This window comes from Cutaneotrichosporon cavernicola, assembly GCF_030864355.1.
Source record: "Cutaneotrichosporon cavernicola HIS019 DNA, chromosome: 2".
Lineage (NCBI taxonomy): Eukaryota > Fungi > Basidiomycota > Tremellomycetes > Trichosporonales > Trichosporonaceae > Cutaneotrichosporon > Cutaneotrichosporon cavernicola.
The window spans coordinates 1,009,946-1,029,666 of NC_083394.1; the positions used below are offsets into that span (position 1 = coordinate 1,009,946).

At 60.6% G+C, this 19,721-nt stretch overlaps 5 protein-coding genes across 5 annotated transcripts; 3 read left to right on the plus strand and 2 right to left on the minus strand.

Moving 5' to 3' along the window:
• Positions 1-27: 27 nt before the first annotated feature.
• On the minus strand, positions 28-4,912 carry CcaverHIS019_0203940 (uncharacterized protein; the record flags this gene model as incomplete). Its single annotated transcript, XM_060597401.1, has 2 exons — positions 28-4,468; positions 4,530-4,912. The coding sequence occupies 2 exons, from the start codon at positions 4,910-4,912 to the stop codon at positions 28-30; spliced, it is 4,824 nt and encodes a 1,607-aa protein (XP_060454298.1).
• Positions 4,913-5,848: 936 nt separating this feature from the next.
• Positions 5,849-8,725, plus strand: CcaverHIS019_0203950 (uncharacterized protein; the record flags this gene model as incomplete). The annotated part of the gene is made up of 4 exons (XM_060597402.1): positions 5,849-6,024; positions 6,096-8,126; positions 8,160-8,263; positions 8,295-8,725. The coding sequence occupies 4 exons, from the start codon at positions 5,849-5,851 to the stop codon at positions 8,723-8,725; spliced, it is 2,742 nt and encodes a 913-aa protein (XP_060454299.1).
• A 1,178-nt stretch (positions 8,726-9,903) lies between these two features.
• On the plus strand, positions 9,904-10,344 carry CcaverHIS019_0203960 (uncharacterized protein; the record flags this gene model as incomplete). The annotated part of the gene is made up of 2 exons (XM_060597403.1): positions 9,904-10,268; positions 10,335-10,344. The coding sequence occupies 2 exons, from the start codon at positions 9,904-9,906 to the stop codon at positions 10,342-10,344; spliced, it is 375 nt and encodes a 124-aa protein (XP_060454300.1).
• Positions 10,345-10,661: 317 nt separating this feature from the next.
• ATG3 (uncharacterized protein) lies at positions 10,662-12,223 on the minus strand (the record flags this gene model as incomplete). The annotated part of the gene is made up of 9 exons (XM_060597404.1): positions 10,662-10,730; positions 10,764-11,193; positions 11,257-11,428; positions 11,462-11,596; positions 11,833-11,903; positions 11,939-11,993; positions 12,048-12,093; positions 12,127-12,162; positions 12,197-12,223. The coding sequence occupies 9 exons, from the start codon at positions 12,221-12,223 to the stop codon at positions 10,662-10,664; spliced, it is 1,041 nt and encodes a 346-aa protein (XP_060454301.1).
• Positions 12,224-12,865: 642 nt separating this feature from the next.
• On the plus strand, positions 12,866-18,087 carry CcaverHIS019_0203980 (uncharacterized protein; the record flags this gene model as incomplete). The annotated part of the gene is made up of 2 exons (XM_060597405.1): positions 12,866-17,880; positions 17,916-18,087. The coding sequence occupies 2 exons, from the start codon at positions 12,866-12,868 to the stop codon at positions 18,085-18,087; spliced, it is 5,187 nt and encodes a 1,728-aa protein (XP_060454302.1).
• Positions 18,088-19,721: the final 1,634 nt, after the last annotated feature.

The following is a 19,721-nucleotide window of genomic DNA, read 5'->3' on the forward strand; positions in this document are numbered from 1 at the left end:
ATGACACTTCTAAATGAAATCTACAGCCTACGACGAGAAGTACTGCTCCATCGCCGCCTTGCGCATCGCGTGCTTCGGGGCTGGCTTGCCTGTCCACAACGTAAACTGCCTGAAGGCCTGGAGGCACAGGATCTCGATGCCCGGCACCGCCGACCAGCCAGCCTTCTCAGCAGCCTGAAGCAGCGCAGTCTGGTACGGCTTGTACGCCATGTCGATGGCGACGCCACCGGTCGCGGCGAGCACAGAGGGAGGGAGGTAGATGGCCTCGCCGCCCTGCTCGGTAGTGAGGGACGCACCGGGCACTGTCGAGACTACAACGGCTGGGGCAGTGGGGAGCTTGGTGAGGTCGTCGGCCACCACAATGTTGTACTCGGCCGGGAAGGAAGCCGCGACCTTCTTGGCGTTGTCGAGCGTACGGTTGTACAGGATGATCTGGACGGAGCCGAGCGCGTGCATCGCGTAGATGGCCGCACGGCACGTGCCGCCCGCCCCAATTACCAAGGTCGTAAGGCCGTCCTTGCCAGCAGCCAGGGCGGGGTTCAGGTTGGCGCGTGCCGCTTCCTCAATCGCCATGTAGTCCGTGTTGTCACCGTGCAGCTCCCGCTGCCCGTCCGCACCCGTACGCACAATCACCGTGTTCACGGCCCCGATAATGCGCGCGTGGTCGCTAACCTGGGCGAGGTGGGGCATAATCTCCAGCTTGAGAGGGATCGTCACGCTCGCGCCACCAAAGTCGGGGTCCGCGAGGGCAGCCTTGACATCGTCCGTGATGGTCGCCGCCTCGCAGCGCCCGTACACGTGTGGGAAGCCAATCACGCCGAAACCCGTGTTGTGCAGCGTGGGGCTGACAGACGCCGCGATTGGCGAACCGAACAGCCAGAATTTACGGGATGGGAGCAAGCCAATCAGGCTGCGCGCCCGCATCACCTCCTGCGCCGTGAGCTGGCCCGGAGCCGCGCGGCTGGGAAGTGCAGAGTGCGTGATCGGCGTGAGGACTGGGTTGAGGACGCGCGAGAGCTGGCCTAACCCGCCCATGTTGATGGCAAGCAGCGGAGTAGCACTACCCGAGCGACGTTTCCGCTCGGTGAAGATGGTCAGCGCGGCGTTGTCCGCCTGGGTCATTGCCGTGCCGACAATCTTGACAACATCGGCGAAGCGCGAGCCATCGCCGTACTTGGCAGCCACTTCGGGTCCGTCCCACTTCATGTTGCCGGTCCAGTCGTGCCACGACGCGATGAGCGCGCTGTCACGTTTGCTGGCGACGATGCGCGTGATCGTGTCCGCGGGCCACGCAAGCTCTACATCGACGTACTCGGCGCCCATGCGGAAGCCCTGCCGCACGAGCGTCTCGTAGCTGGCAGCGTCGTTGGACGGCGCCCACCCGCCCTGGTCCTTGGAGCGGACAGCGAAGACAACAGGGAGCGACGACACAAGGCGGAGGTTGGCGAGCTGCTTGGCGACGTACTGTGCGGGCGGGAGCTGCGGCGTCGTGGGTGTCTTGCCGTCAGCGTTGAGAAGGTCAACGCGGAGCTCGATCGCGTCCGCGCCCTCCGTCAACACGTCCATGCTAGACAGAGAGTCGGTAATGTCCGGGAACGTGAGGGAGAGGAAAGCTGTAGGCTGAGCGTTGGGGCCCGAGAGCTCGGGGCGGTTGTTGTTTCGTCCAGTGATGAACTTGAAGAAGCGCGAGCACTCGGCACGCATGGCACGATGGTGCTGGTCCACCGTCTGGCCGCCGACGGGTGTGATGATGTTCACAAACTCGTGGCTGCTGCACTCGTGGTACCACGGCTCGCGGCGCCGGAAGACGGACGCAAAGTCCTCGCCCCACTTGGGCCGTTGGGCCGTGCCGCCGATCTGGTCGAGGTACGCCTCAAGGTCCTTGAGGTCGCGAGTGACGTGCACGACCACACCGCCGTCGGCGATGTGATTCTGGAGCATCTTGCGTGCCGTCACCGACTCGACGATACCGCCGCCGAGACCAACGACGTGGTTGCCCCGTTTCTCACGAAGGAAACGCGCGAGGATGGTCGTCTCCGTCTCACGGAACTTGGGCCAGCCGTGCTCTGCAACGAACTCGGAAACCTGTTGCCCAGTTGTCTCAATGAAAGCCTCGTCTGCGTCCGTGTACTCGCCAGCCAGGGTCTCGCCGGCAATCTGCCCAATGTACGTCTTGCCGGCGCCGCGCATGCCGATAAGCAGCACAGGGTGCTCCATAGGAGGCTTGGCCGAGGTTGACGCCTCCGCCTCAGTGTCGAGCTCGACGCCCTCAAACTCAATGCCGATCTTAGTCTGCAGGTCGTCCCAGAAGTTGGGCCACGTCTTCTCGACGCAGCGCTTCTCCTCGAGAATGGTGCCGTCGACGAGGCACGCCAGGACTGCGTGCGCCATGGCCACGCGATGGTCATCGTAGCAGTGGACCGACACACCAGTCTTGAGCGAGTCGTGCTTCTTGCCGAAGACGACGATGCCGTCCTCGAACTCATCGGTCTCGATGCCGAACTTGGCCAGTTCGTCACGCATCGCCTTGATGCGGTTGCACTCCTTGACACGCTGGTTGGCGATGCCGTAGATGCGTGAGCCCTCAGGGCGGAGGCCCTCGACCTCGCGGCCAGGGAGGGGTGGGAGGGTTGCGACGGCAGCGAGGACCGATGCGGTGAGGAAGGCGTCAGTCATGGGCTCCATGTTGACATTGCCCAAAGCGCGGAGCTGGCCGATGGGCGGGCCAGTGACCTTGGTCGACGTGGCGGTCTGCTCGACGGTGCATCCCATGGGCTCGAGGACTTCCTTGGCGAAGCGCGCATCGCCCTGGAGCGAGCTCGAGCCGATGTTGGGGATGGTGCACGTCGTGCCGGTGATAGCAGCGATGGCGAGCGGGTACGTCGCGCTCGATGCGTCCGACTCGATGTTGTACTCTACAGGGTTGATGTAGACGGCCTTGGGGATGGCGTAGACGTCGAGGAGCTTACCGCTGGCGTCCTTCTTGCGCTCGACATTGACGCCGAACTGGGCCATCATGGCAATCGTCATGTCAATGTATAGCTGGCTGATGACCTGGCCGCCGATGAGCTCGAGGGTGACGGCCTCCTTGGCGTAGGGCGCACAGAGGAGGATCGACGAGACGTACTGGCTCGAGACGGTCGCGGCGAGCTTGATGTGTCCGCCATGCAGGCCGTCAGCGCCAATGTCGAGGGGAAGGCAGCCAGTAGCCTCGTTATACGTAATGTTGGTGCCATTCTCACGCAGAGCGTCGACGAGCGGGCCGATGGGGCGCTGCTTCATACGTGCGTTGCCGGTGATGACGGTCTGATTCTCGTTACCTGCTTGGGCGATAGCACAGACGGTGGTGAGGAAGCGCGCGGCCGTGCCCGCGTTGCCGAGGTACAGCTCCTTGTTCTTGGGCGGGGGTGTGAGGCTGCCCGCACCGCCCTCCACGACAATCGTCTCACCCCCGTCCTCCCACGAGAACTCGGCGCCCTTGAGCTCGGACAGGGCGTTCATCATGACCGCCGTGTCGTCCGAGTGCAGAAGGTTCTTGATGCGGCACGTGCCCTTGCCAAGCGCGGCAAGCACGAGCGCACGGTTCGAGATCGACTTGGATCCAGGCGTGGCCATGGTGACAGGCGACTTGGTGGGCACGCCCGCCTTGACGACGACAGCCTCTGCGAGGACCTTGCGGATAATCACGTCTGGGACAACGGTCGCCTTCTCCTCGTACGTCTTGCCGATGCGGGACAGGATGACAATCTTCTTGTCGTTTCCTGAGTTCTTCTTGTCGATGCGCATAATGTCGATGAGGCGCTCGACTGTAAGCTGCGTCGAGGCGGGGAGCTTGGCGATACGAGGGTCGGCCAACGTCACGGGCAGGTTGTACGCCTTGAGTGCACGGGTGAGACGCCCGACGGCGACCTGAGAGAGGACACCCATGTGGCGCGCAATCTCGGCCTCGAGAAGCATGCCGATCGACACGCACTCGCCGTGCAGGATGGTCGGGGTGAGGACGGCCTCGATAGCGTGTCCGATGCTGTGACCAAAGTTGACGAGGTTACGGAGGCCAGTCTCGCGCTCGTCAATGGTGACAATGTGCGCCTTGACGTAAATGGAGCCACACACAACCGTAAGCAGAAGCGTCTGCGGCACCGAGCGGTCCTTCTGGAAGCGGCCGGCGAAGCCGTCCGCTTTGGTGGATACAGCCGAGGAGATCTCCTCGGCACGCGACTCGAGGAGTGCAAAGTCGTCGGCCTTCCAGATGGCGGCTGTCTTGACGACCTCGGCCATGCCGTTGGAGAACTCTCGCTGGTTCAGCGTTGCCAAGAAAGCCAGGTCGACAAAAATGTAGGTTGGCTGCCAGAACGCGCCGACGAGGTTCTTGCCATGAGGCGTGTCGATGGCCGTCTTGCCGCCGACTGCTGAGTCGACCATGGCCAGCAGCGTCGTGGGGATCTGAACGACTTTGACACCACGCATGCTGTTGTCAGCTGGGTATTCCACTTGCAAGCTATAGCTCCACTCCCGCGACTGTCACTCACAAGGTGGCGGCAACAAAGCCGGAGAGGTCACCGATGACACCACCGCCAAAAGCGAGGATTACCGTGTCGCGCGTGCACTTTTGGTCGAGGAGCCAGTCCTCGATTTCGCCCTTGACCTCGCGGCTCTTGGCAGTCTCTCCGGGCTGGACCTGGTAGGTCAGGAAGCGGGACTTGGAGCCGGTTTCTTTGACGGCGGTCGCGTATGCATCCTGGAGGTCTGGGAGGTAGATGCGCGCCAAGTTGGTGTCAGTAATGAGGGCATAGGTGGAGGAAGGAAGGGTGGTGAGGATGGTGCGGAAGATGTAGGGGAGGAGGTGGAAGCCGACATGGATCGACTCCTGTCCGAGGATGGAGATTTTGAGAACGTCGGCGAGGTCGGACATGTTGATGTCGCGTCCGTCGCGCGTCGTGAGGTCTTGGGGTTGGGAGTGAGAGAGGTGGTGAACGGAACGTTGGCCAACTAAGCTTGCTGGGGTGGTGCGGAGTAATGCCCCGCTCACTCTCAGTCCGGTTGTCCTGACTTTTGGGAAACCGAGTCGAATACGTGCTTGATGTAAATGGCAGTAGCGGGCAACAGCAGCTCTCCGTTGATTGGCTCCAGGGACCACGTACGGTTAGGTGGAGCGGATGAGTGACTATAGTGCGGGCAAGTCACGTGATTGGAATAGCACGTGGCTGGTTGGGGGATTGCGACGGATCCGACTTTGGCTTCACCCAGTGATTCAGTAACGACTTTTGGGTAACCGAAGAATGGTATGACAAGCATGAAATTGCCATCAGAGTCTAGGCGGCAACAACACACGAGCTGCTTAATCAGTGTCTATGTGTGTCATTTGTACAACACGGACCACGCTCGCAGCTCCCCATAAATCGAATAGCGTTTAACTCAAATAAAGTAAAACGAATTGTCTGTGGGAGTCGGTGCCTCACAGTCAGTCCCGCACCCCAACCTAGCTTACTACCGCCGCGGATGCCGAAGGGGACTGCCGCAACGAAAAGGCGTGTTGTTCCTGTCCTTACGCGCCCCATTTGCTCACTCCCCACTACCACTACCATTCACTGCCTGGATATCGCGTCACATTCTGTGATCCCTGTGCCTTGAAAATCCGTAATATACAATCCTAATGGATATTTCAACAATGCCCAACAAAACCTAATGCACCTCGCATCACTGTCCAGCCCTGCCGGCCCCTTGTTTTGCCCCCTTCATTTCAGCATCCACGCATCTCCATACTAACACAACCCCGCAACCCCCCCGCTTTCATCCATCGTCCACTTGCACAAAAACCTGGTAGTCACTTGCACTTGCCCCTATGCCCATGCGCAAGTTCTCACTCTCACGCAAGAGCTCGGCAAACGACGTCCGCGGGCTTAGCGGCAAGGATCGCCCGCCTTCTTCATGGCCGACATCCTCGAGTCCCGCGCCGAGCGCTAGCGGCGCGTCGACGCCGCCGGCCTTAGACGGGTCGGCGCGGACGCGCAAGCCGTCTATCGCGTGAGTCTAAAGTGATCTGAAGGATGATCAGATGGATCAGATGGTGCCCTTGGGAGCTGAGCTGACACCAGCGCCAAGTCGAAGCGCCGCCTGTCGGCTATCTTCAACGCGTCGCCGCAGCGCGACCGCGGCACATCGGCATCTCCTGCACCAGAAGCTCCGCCTTCTACGAGTGGTACCTCTGTGGCACCGTCCGTACAGTCTGTTAAGGAAGGATCACCGCCTCCGTCGCTAATCTCGACACCAGCCGAATCGACAACGCTCGCTACCGAGTCGGGAACCGAGCGTAACGCTGACTCTAACGGCTCGACCGAGGTGACTGCCGGCGTGGCGGTGCTCAACGTCAACGGCACGCATCCGCTCTCGCAATCGATTGTACCGACTACACCGGAGCGGCTGGTTGTGCCTGTTGTGGCCCCAGCAGTCTCGACGCCCGGTGTGTCGGGCGCGTCGACTCCCACGCGCATCCAGAGCCTGTACTCCCAGTGGGGCCTTGACGACTCGGAAAGCGACGACGACGAGGCGGGATACGCGACACCGTCCGAGGGACTGTCAGACCTCGAAGAGGAGCCCGAAGAGGAGGACGACGTGAAGACTCCTGCTGGGAGCGAGCTGCCCAACGGCCACGGGGCGGCGGTAGCATCCACCACGGCGATGAGCGTCGAGGCCCCCGCCGGTACCGCCGCAAGCATTGGCGGAGCCGCACCTATCGACCCAGCAAGTGACTCGGGTCCGAAAGTGACGCGCTCGGCTGCTGGCGCGGCCAAGGTCGTCAACCGCGAGTACAAGCGCGGCAACCCGAGTGACATTGACCAGGCGGCCGCGCTTGCGCCCGACCTTGACATCTGCCGCGAGGTGCTCCGCCTCTTCCTCACGAGCAAGATGAAGGAGTCGGAAGACATGCTCGTCGCGGCCGACCCCGAGAACAAGCACATGTACCTCCAGAGCGGGCACAGTGTGATCCAGGCGCTCAAGGGCCTTATGACGTTTGGGAGCGACGACTTGATCAGCGCACTGGAGATCGCCAAGGCCACCACGTTGACGGCGACAGCTCTCCGCCGCCCAACCGAGGGTGTGTTCAGCAAGCTGCGACCCGGCGCGAGCTTGCAGCGTATTCGCCACATGAGCCCACTCGAGCGTCACGCTGAGCTCGTGTACGCCGAGACCCTGCTCGTCAAGGCCATCATCGCTATTGTTGGTGGCGGCGACTGGATGGGTCTCATCCGCGAGGCGTTCAACATGCGTACCGCCCACGGCATCTACCGGTCGCTCCAGATCTTCTTGGAGGTGTCGGACAAGGATGGCTTTGACGAGGATGTTGACATGGACTTCCGCTCCGGCGTGCTTTTGGGCACGGGCACCAGCTCGCTCATGCTCTCCCTCCTGCCGGCCAAGGTGCTCAAGGTCGCCGAAGTGTTTGGGTACGCGGGCGATCGGACGATTGCGCTCAAGACGCTCATGAGCGCCGGCGGGTGGAGCGACGGCTCGGATGTCCCGGCGTATAACGAGGACAATGAGGGTGTCCGCCGCCCGATCTGCGATATGATCCTCCTCACATTCCACCTCGTCATCTCGGTACTCATCCCCGTGTCAGGCGTCGACATTCCCGCCGCTAGAAAGATTCTCGCGTACAACATGCGCCGATACCCGGACGGTATCTTCTTCCTGTACTTCCAGGCGCGGCTTCACACGAACGAGTGTGAGCCTGAGCTCGCCAACGCGTCGCTGCAGAAGGCGCTTGACCTCGACCTCGAGTATGTGCAGCTCCAGCACATGTGTCTCTGGGACTATGGGTGCAACTACTTTCAGATGGCGGACTGGAACGGCGCGCGGCAATGCTTCGACATCTTGCGCCGCGAGAGCAACTGGTCTCGCGCAGTATACACTTACGCAACGGCCGTCAACATCATTGAGCTTGTTGCTGCTGGCGCCAAGGTTCCCGAGGCGACGGAGGCTGAGGCCGTCGCCCTCATCGAGAGCCTGCCAAAGCTCTCGAAGAAGATTGCCGGCAAGTCGCTCCCGATAGAAAAGCTGGTGAACCGCAAGGGCCGCAAGTACGTTGCGCAGGGCAACATGCTCTTCTTGCCAGCCATGGAGCTGGCGTACGTCTTTGGCTGCTTGGGACACACACCAAGGCGTATGCTGGTGTCAAAGTGGCTCCCTCACCTCAACGCAGAGATTGCGCGCCTTGAGGCCTCCACGCCAGAGGAGTGGGGCAATGGCCAGCAGTACTGGGACGGTAAGTCATTTTCAAGCTGTGCTGACCCCAGACTACGCGCTTGGCCACTTTCTGCGTGGCTGTGTCCAGTTCACAGCGGCCTACCAGCCTCCAGAAGCGACGGCCTCGGCACTCGCTCCCCAGGCCGGGGACCCCGGTACAGCAGCCCTCGACTCTGGCGCCGAGGCAGACTTCCAGGCTGTTGTGGACGTCGCGCCAAAGATCAGGCTCGACCACCACATCCTGTTCCACAACCATTACGAGTTTGGACGGTTGTACTCGCGGCGCGGAGACGCCCCGAACGCTCAGTTCCACTTTGACGTTGTCATGCACAACAAGCTTCCTGCCGGCAACTCGCACATCGGCAAGGGCAAGTACTCTCTCGAGGGTGCGCTGCAGATCAAGACGCATGCGGCGATGAGCGCACTTCACGAGGATCAGACTAAGCAGCGGGGCGGCTTTGCGCCAAAGGAGCAGGAGTAATAGCCCCGCGAGTAACCTGACGGGGTGAGGTAGTGATGGGGAGACACAAATGGGCCCCACAACCTGCCTGGCATGGGCGTCGTTGAAAGGCTTACGAGCGAGCCGGCTCTCTCGCAAGAGATATTATATTGGATGTCGGCCATAGATGTTTGTGCCAGTTTAGCGTTCTATCATAGATGTCATTGTCTTGTTGCCAGCTTGCCGATTGGTCCGGGGAAACAATTAAACCATGAGTGATCGGAACTAATGAGGAGTATTCGAAAGAGGCTAATGACTGAATCGAAAAGAGTGACTACCCGCCCGGACTTTCCTGGTTTCCAGGGTTGGAGTTTGGGGTACGGGGCAAGCTGCAGAACCGAGGCAGATTGATGCCAAGGTCACTCAGTGGTCACTGCTCTTGCGATACGTGGTGTGGTATTGTAGTGTGACCGTCTCCCTCGACATGACATGATCAATGTCGTACTAGGACGCCAGTATGCCAGATAAAGCACAGTAGTTGGGGTTGTCACGCAAACAAGTAGAACCGGGGGAAGGTGACTCCCCCAAGGCGACTCCCCGCACGCACACTCTCCATCCACCCTGAGACTTTATTCTCAACCCATCCTAAATCTCAATCACTCCTCTCGGCATCTCGACCTTCTCTCCTCTCAAGCTCTCAAGCTCTCAAGCTGCTGCACCAAACGTGTTTCATTTCTCTAGCCTCACCCAAAGACAACTAGTCAACCAGTGGCTAGAGACTGGACAGGGCGGTTCAATGGAGAAGAGAACGGACATGTTCCGGCGCCAAAGTTGAGTGCACTACAGCCGAGGTGTCGAGTAGTGTAGTTGTACTTTCGATCACATTGACTCCTAGTCTTTTGATCCTTGGATCCTGTGGCGCTCACCTTTCCCTTCCCCCATTGCTTTGAATCTCGGGTCTCTCATCTTGTCGTTTTCTCTTCCCTCCATCTCTAACAACCATCTCATCAATCATGTCAACCCGTCCCCCCCGACCACTATACACGACCCCAGCCGCCCCTCCACCCTCCGTCCCCCTCTCTCTAGCACTCGACTCCATCCCTCACCCCTCCGAACCACTCCTTAAGAAACGCAACCGCTCTTCACTCCCCTTATCCGATGCTGAGAGGTTGAAGAATGTGTATCGCGCCGACCCGTCTCGTCCCCTCTTTGCAGCAAGCATGACAAATCTCCCTCGTTTCTCCCATTCTTCTCATCGCGAAAGTACCCCCAACTCACCCCACCTTCAACCGCCTTCTCCGTCCCCACAGAGCCCGAGTCGGAGTGGAAGCGGCGACTCTTCGACCGGCGTGGCTGAGAACCCGAGCTGTTACGAACCACGTAGTTATGAGACACCAAGATACGAACCTCTCCGGGCTAGTAGTGCCGCACACGCGAGGGTGCAGCGCAAACTACAGCGGTCGGCACAGAATGCCGCCCAGTCGACACTTAGTCTTAGCGTGGTTCCAGAGTATGAGGAGGAGAGGAATCATCGCGTCTTTGCCGAGACTCGTGTCGGACGGTGGATGCGCAAGCTCGTTCGGAGGTAAGCAGCGATGGAAGCTTGGATAGAAGCACGACTGCTCCAAGAGTGCCTGGCTGACAGGAACAGTAAGGCCTAAGAAGTCGATAGCGTGATGGCGTCTCCGCATTCCATTCCAACCCAGTGCCTGCACTACCCCCGTCTTGACCGACTTGACCGACGTATCGTATACCAACGCGCAAACGACGACGCTGTTACCCCACCCTACAACCACCCCCCACCCCAACGCCCCTCATATCCGACTACAAAATGTGACCCATGGCCCATTGTAGCGAGTCACACCTTTAGCCTCCAGTCTCCAGCCTCCAGCCTCCAGCCTCACGACAAGCATGTAGATGTACGAACCAAACGAGTGATTACGAGCCCCACATGTACAGCATAAACTTTACATGGTCATTAGAAGGACGTGGCGGTTGTACTGTCCACCTCGATGGTCGGGACAATGCTAGCAATAAACTTGAGGAACTTGCGTCAGCTGTGTTCTAGGGAATTGCTCACAATGACAAGGTAAAAGTCAACCTGGACCCCGCTTGGCTCGTCCTCCTCCTTGGCGTCGGGCTTGGGCGGCTTGTCCCCGCCAGTGACCTTGCGCATGACGCCACCCAGCCAGCGCTTCTTGCCTGGCGGCGAGCCGCTGCTGCCCTCGGATACGTCTTGCTGCTCCATGCGGTCGATAAACTTCTTCATCACGCTCGCGTGTTTGCAGGGGTGCACGGACGCGAGCTGCGTGCCTGTGTGCGGGAAAGCCTCCATCGTCATCGTCTTGAACGCGTGCTCGCTTGGAACATCCTGGAAAATCTCCTTGGCCGTGAGCGGCTCCTTGTTCTCGTTGTAGCCGAACAGCCAGAACCGCGGCGTCTGGTAATGCTTGTCGTACGAGATGTAGCAGTCGTACGTGCGTACCTGCAGGAGGTTGGACGACGAGTCGCTACCATCAGCTTACCGGCCACAGATCGAGAGATTGTAGATTGCTGCGGGACACGCCACTCACTTGGCAGGCCGCACAACTGCGTCGTCCTCTTCCTCCTCAAGCCCCTCGTCGTCCATGTCTGGGATGTCGTCCATGTCTGGAATCGGGTCGTCCTCGCCAAGGTTCAGGCCAGCTGTCTGCGCGTTCAACCCTGGCGAGTCGGGGATCTCGGCAACCTCCTGGCTCTGTGTTGCTGCTGTCAGCTATTGAAAACGACTCGACTTACATCTGCCCATGTGAGTCGCGACCCACTCGCCGTCCGGCTCGGCTTCGTCCGCCTCCTCCAGGAAGCTCAGGAGCTTCTCGGCGTCCTCGTCATTGTCCGTGTAGTTGAGCGCGTTGGCGCGGCGGAGACATGGCACTGTAAGTTAACCTTGCGCGAGTGAGCAGCGCGTGAAGCGCAGCGAGGGCACAGGTGGGCGGGATGGGGAATGAGCTAGACCGTCCTCGACGACTGAGAGGCTGCTGCTCCCCCACCTCCCCCACGGCCACCAAGCGATGGGCGTTGGGCCCGTGCGGACGTGTCACGCTCCTCACTGCCACGACCACGACGCTGACACCTGCCACGACGATCCCACGACGACAGGCAACACCCACCATTGCGCGTGATCAGATACTGCTTGTCCGGTGGAAGAAAGTCGCGCGCGCGAGACGCGTCCCCGCTCTCCCTGTCGTGAGCTCTCCCCGCTATTCCCGGACGTACCACTGCCACACGGGGAACTTGAACGTTAGGAAGTCGCCGGCCGCGACAAACTCCTCTGCTATCAGCGAGTGGATGTGGGACCGAGAGAGAGGAGAGTTAAGCAACGTACCAGGGGTGATGCGGCCGTGCTCCTTGAACTTGCTCTCGCGGAGGACCTGTGGTCAGATGGGCAGATGGTTGCTACGCACTGGGGAGAGGTAGTCTCGAACAGCCCAGTACTGACTCTGGTGTTAGGTTTTGTACTGATTGATGAGTTACCTGTAAAGCCAGGAGGGACGAGTTCATGGTTGACTTGGTGGTGTTGATGGTGTTGGTGGCGTTTGAATCAGTCGACTGGTTGCTGGTTGACCATCGCTAACCGATCGAGTAACGCGTCAGACTGACGCTTGGACCACGCGAGTACCGCGTGGAGCCCTTTTCAAACTTCCTGACGTCAGGGGTTCAGGGAATACAAAAGGGATTATGAGCTCATTAATAACGATACATTGACCAAACGTTTGGATAAAATGCAAATAAACAATGAAAACAATATTACATGGCTCTCACGCGGCTGCTTTCAATGTAAACAAGTCAAACAAGTCAACGCCCCGTGGCGGCCGACCTTTGGTTTGACTCTTCTTGCCCTTTCTTGCCCCCTCCCCCCCCTCATCCTCATCATTCACAACATCACTCTCCTCATCCGACGCGACACCATCACACTCACAGCTCCAACAAGCCGCGGCTGTCATTAGACACAGGAACAAGCCAGTACCTTCTTCGCCCACAACAACAACCCCTCTGGACTCGGCATCTCGCAACGGCCACTGCTCGGATTCGTACCAAACACCACATCACTCCCGCCCAACATCATCTTGGACAACCTAGAACTCGCCAACAACAACAACAACAATCGCCCACCAACCATCTACTTCACTCTCAAGCCACACCATGGCGTCTCCAGAGGTGCCAAGAGTGACTTCCCCGTCATCGAATCGCATAAAGCTACACGACAATAGCGCCGTCGCCGCCCGGAGGCAAGTTCTGAACTCGAGCACCAAGGGCTGGTCACCGCTCACGATCAACAAACGTCCCGGCTCCAATTCCGGCAGCCCTTTAATCCCACAGGGGACGGGCGAGTCGACGTCGTCTGCCCAAGGCGGCGGGACACGGCGCACCTCCGGCTCGTTCCGGCACATGGCGACAAACAGCCTCGTCGCCAACTCACCATTCAAGAACCTCACCACCCGTGAGGGTCAGCTGTCGAACGGCATCGATGTGTCCCCCAGCCGTGTGATCCACGAGCGGCGCACGCCCAACCGCGCCTTAGGACAGGCCCCAACTACCGCCCAGGGGAGCGGCGCCACCCCTCGCAATGTCATCGGGCTCGGCATCAGTGCCAAGCGGCCCGCCGTGAATGGTACCCGCCGCGTCTCGAGCGAACGGAAGACGTCTGGCGAACGCAAGGTCTCGGCCCGGAGGACAAGTGCCGAGCGCAGAGTCTCCGGCAGCAAAGAGAACGAGAGCCCGCCATCCATGCCCAAGAAGAAGAAGAAGCTCCCACGGCAGAGTATGGCGTACAAAGCACTCGTCGAGAACGAGTATGTCACGCATTCGCCGTTCGTCGAGCGACGGAGCAACTCGGGGTCCTCACAACAGGAGGAGCTACAAGAGGTGATGGCCTCGCCCCCGCAGCGTCGCCGAGTTTCGAGTGGCGCTCGCCGCGCATCCCCTAGCAAGAACTTAGCTGCCGGTCGCACGTCCATGTCCCCTTCATCGTCGCCCAGTCTCTCTCAAAATGCCGTCGTTCTTCCATCACCACTACCCGACGACCGGGCAGCGCACAGCACCCCCACCTCGTCGGCCACGCCGAGCCGCACACCGACCAAGTCGTCTCTCGCGTCCGCGTCCAAGCGTCTCCTTGGTCCTCGCCAATACGGCCAGGAGTCTCCAACTCGTAAGACCGTCACGTTCCAGCACGTGCCCGAGGTCAAGGAGTATGATGTGCCGAGCGCCGACACGTCTCTCAACGACTCGTACGTCTACGAGCATGACCAGGACGACGACTGGACCGATGAGGCCGAGCACGAGGACGACTGGATGCGCACCGTCGTCAACAACGATAATTCGCTCGACGAGGAGAACATCGGTGACGAGTCGGCCACGGCCGACTTTATGGACGAGATCTTTGGCGACAACACAGCTGACGATGTGATGGACGGCGAGACGCCCGTGTTCGCGGACCATGACAGGTTCGAAATCCCCATGGAGCAGTCGTTCGACCAGCAAGACGCCGGCACTCCCCTCTTCGAGTACCATGACCTCTCGATTGACGATGTGCCGCCCTCGCCGAAGCACCTGCACACCTTCACGCCACACCTCAACCCGGGCAAGCAGCCAGACCTCCCGCACAACGAGGACCACACCATGCTGCTCAACGCCGATGCACACCAGCCGGCCACGGGGGCGCGTCACGAGGACTCGCCCGGTCCGCATGCACACCAGGAGGGCCCGCTGTTCGACCCCTTCCTCACAATCCAGACCGCGACCGAGGTCATGATTGAGACGACGGAGCGCGCTGAGGACGGCGTGCCACTCGGCCGCACCTCGCACCACGAGCGAATGCAGGCGCGTCGCGTCCTCGCGACACAGTCGTTAGGCCTAGGTTACCCTGGTACCCTCCCCAAGGCTGGGTCACCTCTGCGGCTGCGCCCAGACTCAGACTCGGATGACTCGCCCAACATCCCCTTCAAAGCACTGCCGACTGAGCGTGAGACTGAAGGCGACGACGTCTTTGGCGCTGTCATTGCGAGCCCTGCTGTCAAGGCGGAACCGGCCCGTAAAGTCTCCAGCACCCCGCGGCAGCGCCGCATCTCCAACCGCCAGATCTCCGACGTACCCGAGCTTCAGGGCACCAGTCGCCGCATGGCCCAGTTTAAGGCGACCAAGAGCACGCCGAATAATAAGGAGTCTGAGACGCCTAAGCGCGGACTGCCTCGTCCCCCGGCTCCGGCTCCGGCTTTCATCGACGTCCCAAGCCCGGTGCATTACAAGGACCATGATCCCGAGTCGGAGAGCGAGGACGAGGCGGAGGTCTCCTCTGCCGACGAAGTGAGAAACGCCGCCTCGGCGTACCTTGATCTCGACTACGCGCTGCCGAGCGTCAGCTCGTCTCCACTCATGATAGAGGTCTCGGACGTTGAGGAGGCACCGCGGCCCCGCGTGTCCGACATTGCGCCGCAGTTACCCCTCCCAGTGTCGTCCTACGCTCCCCAGCTCGAGTCGCCCTCATTCGAGGAGACTCAGTTAGAGATTGACGTAGACTCGAGCAGCCCAGGTGAAGACATGGACGAACCGCTTACCCCGCCTCGCCGCCCACGCGACGAGCGTGAAGAGCGCGAAGAGAGCCCCCGCATTCCGTCATTCGACTTGGGCGACTTATCCATCGACATGCCTGAGTCCGAGCTCTCAATCGAGAGCGACGCAACTCTTGAGGCGCCCAAGCTCACGACGTTTGTCACATCGCCGTCGCCGTCTCCGGCGCCACACACCCCGACGGGCACGACCTTCTCGACCGGCTATACCAACAGCCCAGGCTTTAGCCCTTCGGCACTGACGAACACCAACGCATCTGCTTCTCCATGGACGGGCCGTGACTCGCCAGCCCTTGACACGCCACCGCGAGTGACCGCCCCTCTGTTTACCCAGTCGCGCCGTGCTGCTTCCCCCATCGCAACGCCCCCCCGCACCCCCGGTTCGCCAGCGACGCCGTCGCGCACCGGAGCCTCCTCGCCACACTCCTCGCCATATCGGCACTCTATCAGCGGCCCGCTCACGCCATCCCGCGTGACGTCGCCCTTGGCTTCGCCGCCAGTCAACGCACCACGTGCGATGGAGTTTGGACCTGCGCCAACCCGGGACGCCGCCGAGGCCAGCACCAACACGCTCGTGCGGCAGCGTATTTCGCGAGAGGCCATCCGTAAGAACGTTGACAAGCGCATGGCTGCTGCGGCTGAGCTCACGAGCCCGCGCCCGGGATCTGGGTCTTGGTCTCCTGATTCACCGACTTCCAAGGGCTTCCCGTCTTCTATCGCCCGGACCCCGGCAAGCCCTGTTGCGTCTCCATCGAGAATCTCATTCGCTCCGCCCACGCCTGCGTACGCGCGGCACAGGCGTGGCGGGTCGACCTCGTCACTTGACAGCGAAGCTTCTAGGCCGTCATTGAGACCAGTGTCGGCGCCTCCCGGACAGCTATTGAGCGCTCGTTCACCAAGTGCGCTTTCGCGGCTTCAGAACGCCGAAGACGACAGCCCACGCTCGGCGCTCGAACGTATCGCAGCGTCGTTTGGCGGGGACTCGGACTCTGACTCGGACCACGAGTCGTCAGTCTCGCAGGTCAGAGTCTCCACCGTGCGCACGTACGACTCGCCCAGTAAGATGGCACGGCCCGTCAGTATTCTCAGCAAGCCCGAGCCTTCATACCCACCTCCAGCGCCAAGCTCTGGCTCCATTGTCAACACGGCCATCTCGACTGCCAAGCCCCGCAAGGCAAGAAGACGAAGTGCCAGCCTAGGAGAGATCGAGGCCTCGCCTGCCCCAGCACGAGAGCGCCACCCGACGCGGACAAAGAAGACGCCGCGCGTGTCACTCGGTCTTGGGCACAGCGCGTTCGTGATGGAATCGGTGCGACAGGAGCTCGACCAAATAGGTTCGCAGAGATCGTACCGCGTGCGTGAGAACCACCGCGTTGTGCGGGCGACGTATACGGACGGATTACGACCACAGGAGGGTGACCTCGAGGACGGTAGCCAGAGAGTGTGGCGTCCAGCGACTCAGCCTGACCCGGAACTGAGAGCATTCAAGGAACGAACCACGAGCGCGACATCCGAGGCCACCGTTGAGGAGGAGGCCAAGACGCTCGTCTTCGTCAAGGTGTTAGGTATCGAGGCGCTCAACATGCCCCTGCCCAACGAAACGACCTTTTTCACCATCCGCGTGTCCAATGGCGTCGACACAATACTTACGCCGTACGTGCAGCTCGAGAACGGCGCGGTCATCCACAGGGAATACTGCCTGACCGAGCTCGAGAACTCGGAGTTCAGCCTGTCGATGGAGGTGCGGAAGGACGTCCACGTCGTCGCCCTCGAGCGCGCGCTCAAGGCCCCTGTCATCGAGCCCGCACGGCTCGCGCCTCCACCGCCACCGCAGCCGGCGCGCGCCGAGTCACCTGTCTCGAGCATGGCCTCTCGTAGCGGTTTCCGCGCCTTCTTCTCTTCTCCCCGAAAGGCCAAGCACCAGCGATCGCAGTCGAGCCTCCCCTCGCTTCCCACCCAAAAGCCCGTGCAAAAGCCTGCGCCTCAGCCTGCTGCGCCACCAAGGCCTCGCCCCGAAACGCTGGCCAACTACCTGGGCGGTGAGGGCAACAAGGTTCTCGGTAAGACGCATATTGCGATCGAGCCCATCGCCAGCCAGTGCGAGGGCAAGGTCCTCGAAATCCGCTACCCCATGTTCGGGATGTATAAGAACCAGCCGTCTCCCGACGGGCCCGTACGGAAACAAGTGGCCAAGATCACAGTGCAGATCCTCCGCATCCCAGCGCTGCATGGGTTGGCCATCTCGGAGCTCCCAGGCTCGATTGACGAGACGCTCAAGGGCCTACGCAACCACCTGTGGCACCAGCACATTTACCACGAGAGCACGCTTACGCAGCTTGGTGGTGACTGTCGTACTCCCCGGCGCCGGGTGCTACGTTTGGTTGGAGGGAACTTGTACGGTATCAACGAGGTCACGAGGAAGGAGGTGGCGAGCATCGACCTGACCCAGGCGATCGATGTCGTCGACTTGAACGCAAGTACACGAGACGACTACGACCCGTATAGTACGAGGCCGCGGTCGTTTGAGATCCGGTTCAAGGACGGCGAGAGGATCTCCTTCTCGGCCGACAAGGACCAGGACAAGCTGATTTGGTGAGACTTTTTTCCTTTCACGATGCTAACCCCAGGATGGACGCTCTGCGCGACCTCGTCGGCCGCGTGCCACCCAACCCACTCTGGGCCCGCGTGTACCGCCAGTACGAGCAGGAGCAGCTTCGGCAACGACTCAAGTTGGGCGGGCCCAGAATGAGCGGGCCCAGAAAGAGCAGCGGGCACACCCGCGCGGTCAGCGGCGCATAGATGCGGTCCGTGAGGGACGCGCGGACGATAGATTCTTAACGTGTATACATGATGGTTGTGATGAATAGGTTTTGCTTGCGTACGCTTTGCCCGTAACGCTTGAGTAGCTCGTAGATCCTGGATAACGCGGACTGCAGAAGGCCCACGACGCTGGAGGATGCGTGACTGTCTTTGTCTCCCGCTTTTGCGACCAGCTATTGTGCTTTAGCCTTATTTGCAGCGCGTGACTCTGAGACTCTTTTGTCCTCTCCAACTCGGATCTGAAGGAAACGGCTGGAACGTGGCTGGTAGTTGAACCCGGCTGGAACGTGCTGGCGAGTTGAACCCGGCTGGAACGTGCTGGCGAGTTGAACCCCGGCCGGAGACGCAATGCAGTCAGTAGACGCGACGGGGAGATATCTGACTGTGGAGGTGGTGTCTCACCGCTGACCGCCGCACCTCACCGCCTCACCTCCTCACACACACGGAGTCACGCGACTTTGCTTCCACCGGTCCTCAACCACACGTCAAGCTGCGGCCGAAGAGCGGCCCACAGCCGGCGGCTTGTGCATGTGTTGCGGCAATGTGGAACCAGGACCACGCAACATGGAACCAGGACATGGACAAAGACGCAACACGGAACCAGGACAGCGCAACATGAACCAGGACATGGACAAGACGCAACACTCTGGCTGCCGTCAGACACCTGCACTGCGGTGAGGGAAGACCGGAGCCCGCCCCCTCCAAGCCACCGCTTGGACCAGGGGTTCAAGGCGACCCGCCACAGGCGAGGCCCCAAACATCAAAGCAGATGTGGGTCAAAGCTCCCCCCGCATTTGCCGGCCCGATTATGATTAATTACAAGGCCAAACTTGGACTGTGCGCGCACGACAAGGGGGCATCGCTCGCCGCGTTTGACAAGCTGGATGGTTCGTCTGTGCGTCCAACCGACTTGAACAAGCTCGAATACGCAATATGCAACACCGCTCCTCACCCCCGCACCTCACCCCCACAGCCTCACGTCCACAAACCATTCGCGCAAACGGCCATTGCACGCAAGCCAACCCAACTGCCAATGAATAGGCCATTGCACGCAAGCTGACCCGCCTAACACGTCCAACTCTAACTGCGTGGAATTCATTCACGCCCTGACCTCCCCTTCCCCTTGGATGGAGAGGTTACTCACCATCACTATGGACCCCGGGGACGCCCGAGCCTCCGCCCTTGGACCAGTCCTTGGCGCGCCCACGCTCCTCTTTGTCCTCGAATCCCTCCCACTGGCGACCCATCTCAAACCCGTTTCCTCGTTCCCCCATTCCCTCGTTCCCTCGTTCCCAGCATATCCCTTGCAAGGCCACGCCAAGAGCCCAAGACGAGGGCTCGCACAACATGCACTGCAATCTGACCTGAGCGGCGCGGTGGCCTCTGTGGCGCTCTGTGGTCCCCCGAAAGTTTCCAACGTTCCCTCCGTACCGATACAACCCGCCACAACGTCTCCCAGACTTTCAGCAAGACACACAGACTCATCTAGTCCAAGACCCGCGTGCATCGTGCATCTCCCTCCTCTCCCTCTCCTCGCACTACTCGACACTCGTTTCTTAAACTCTCGCCGCCGGCGTCATCCCCTTCCTAGACGCCCACACAACCACATTCCT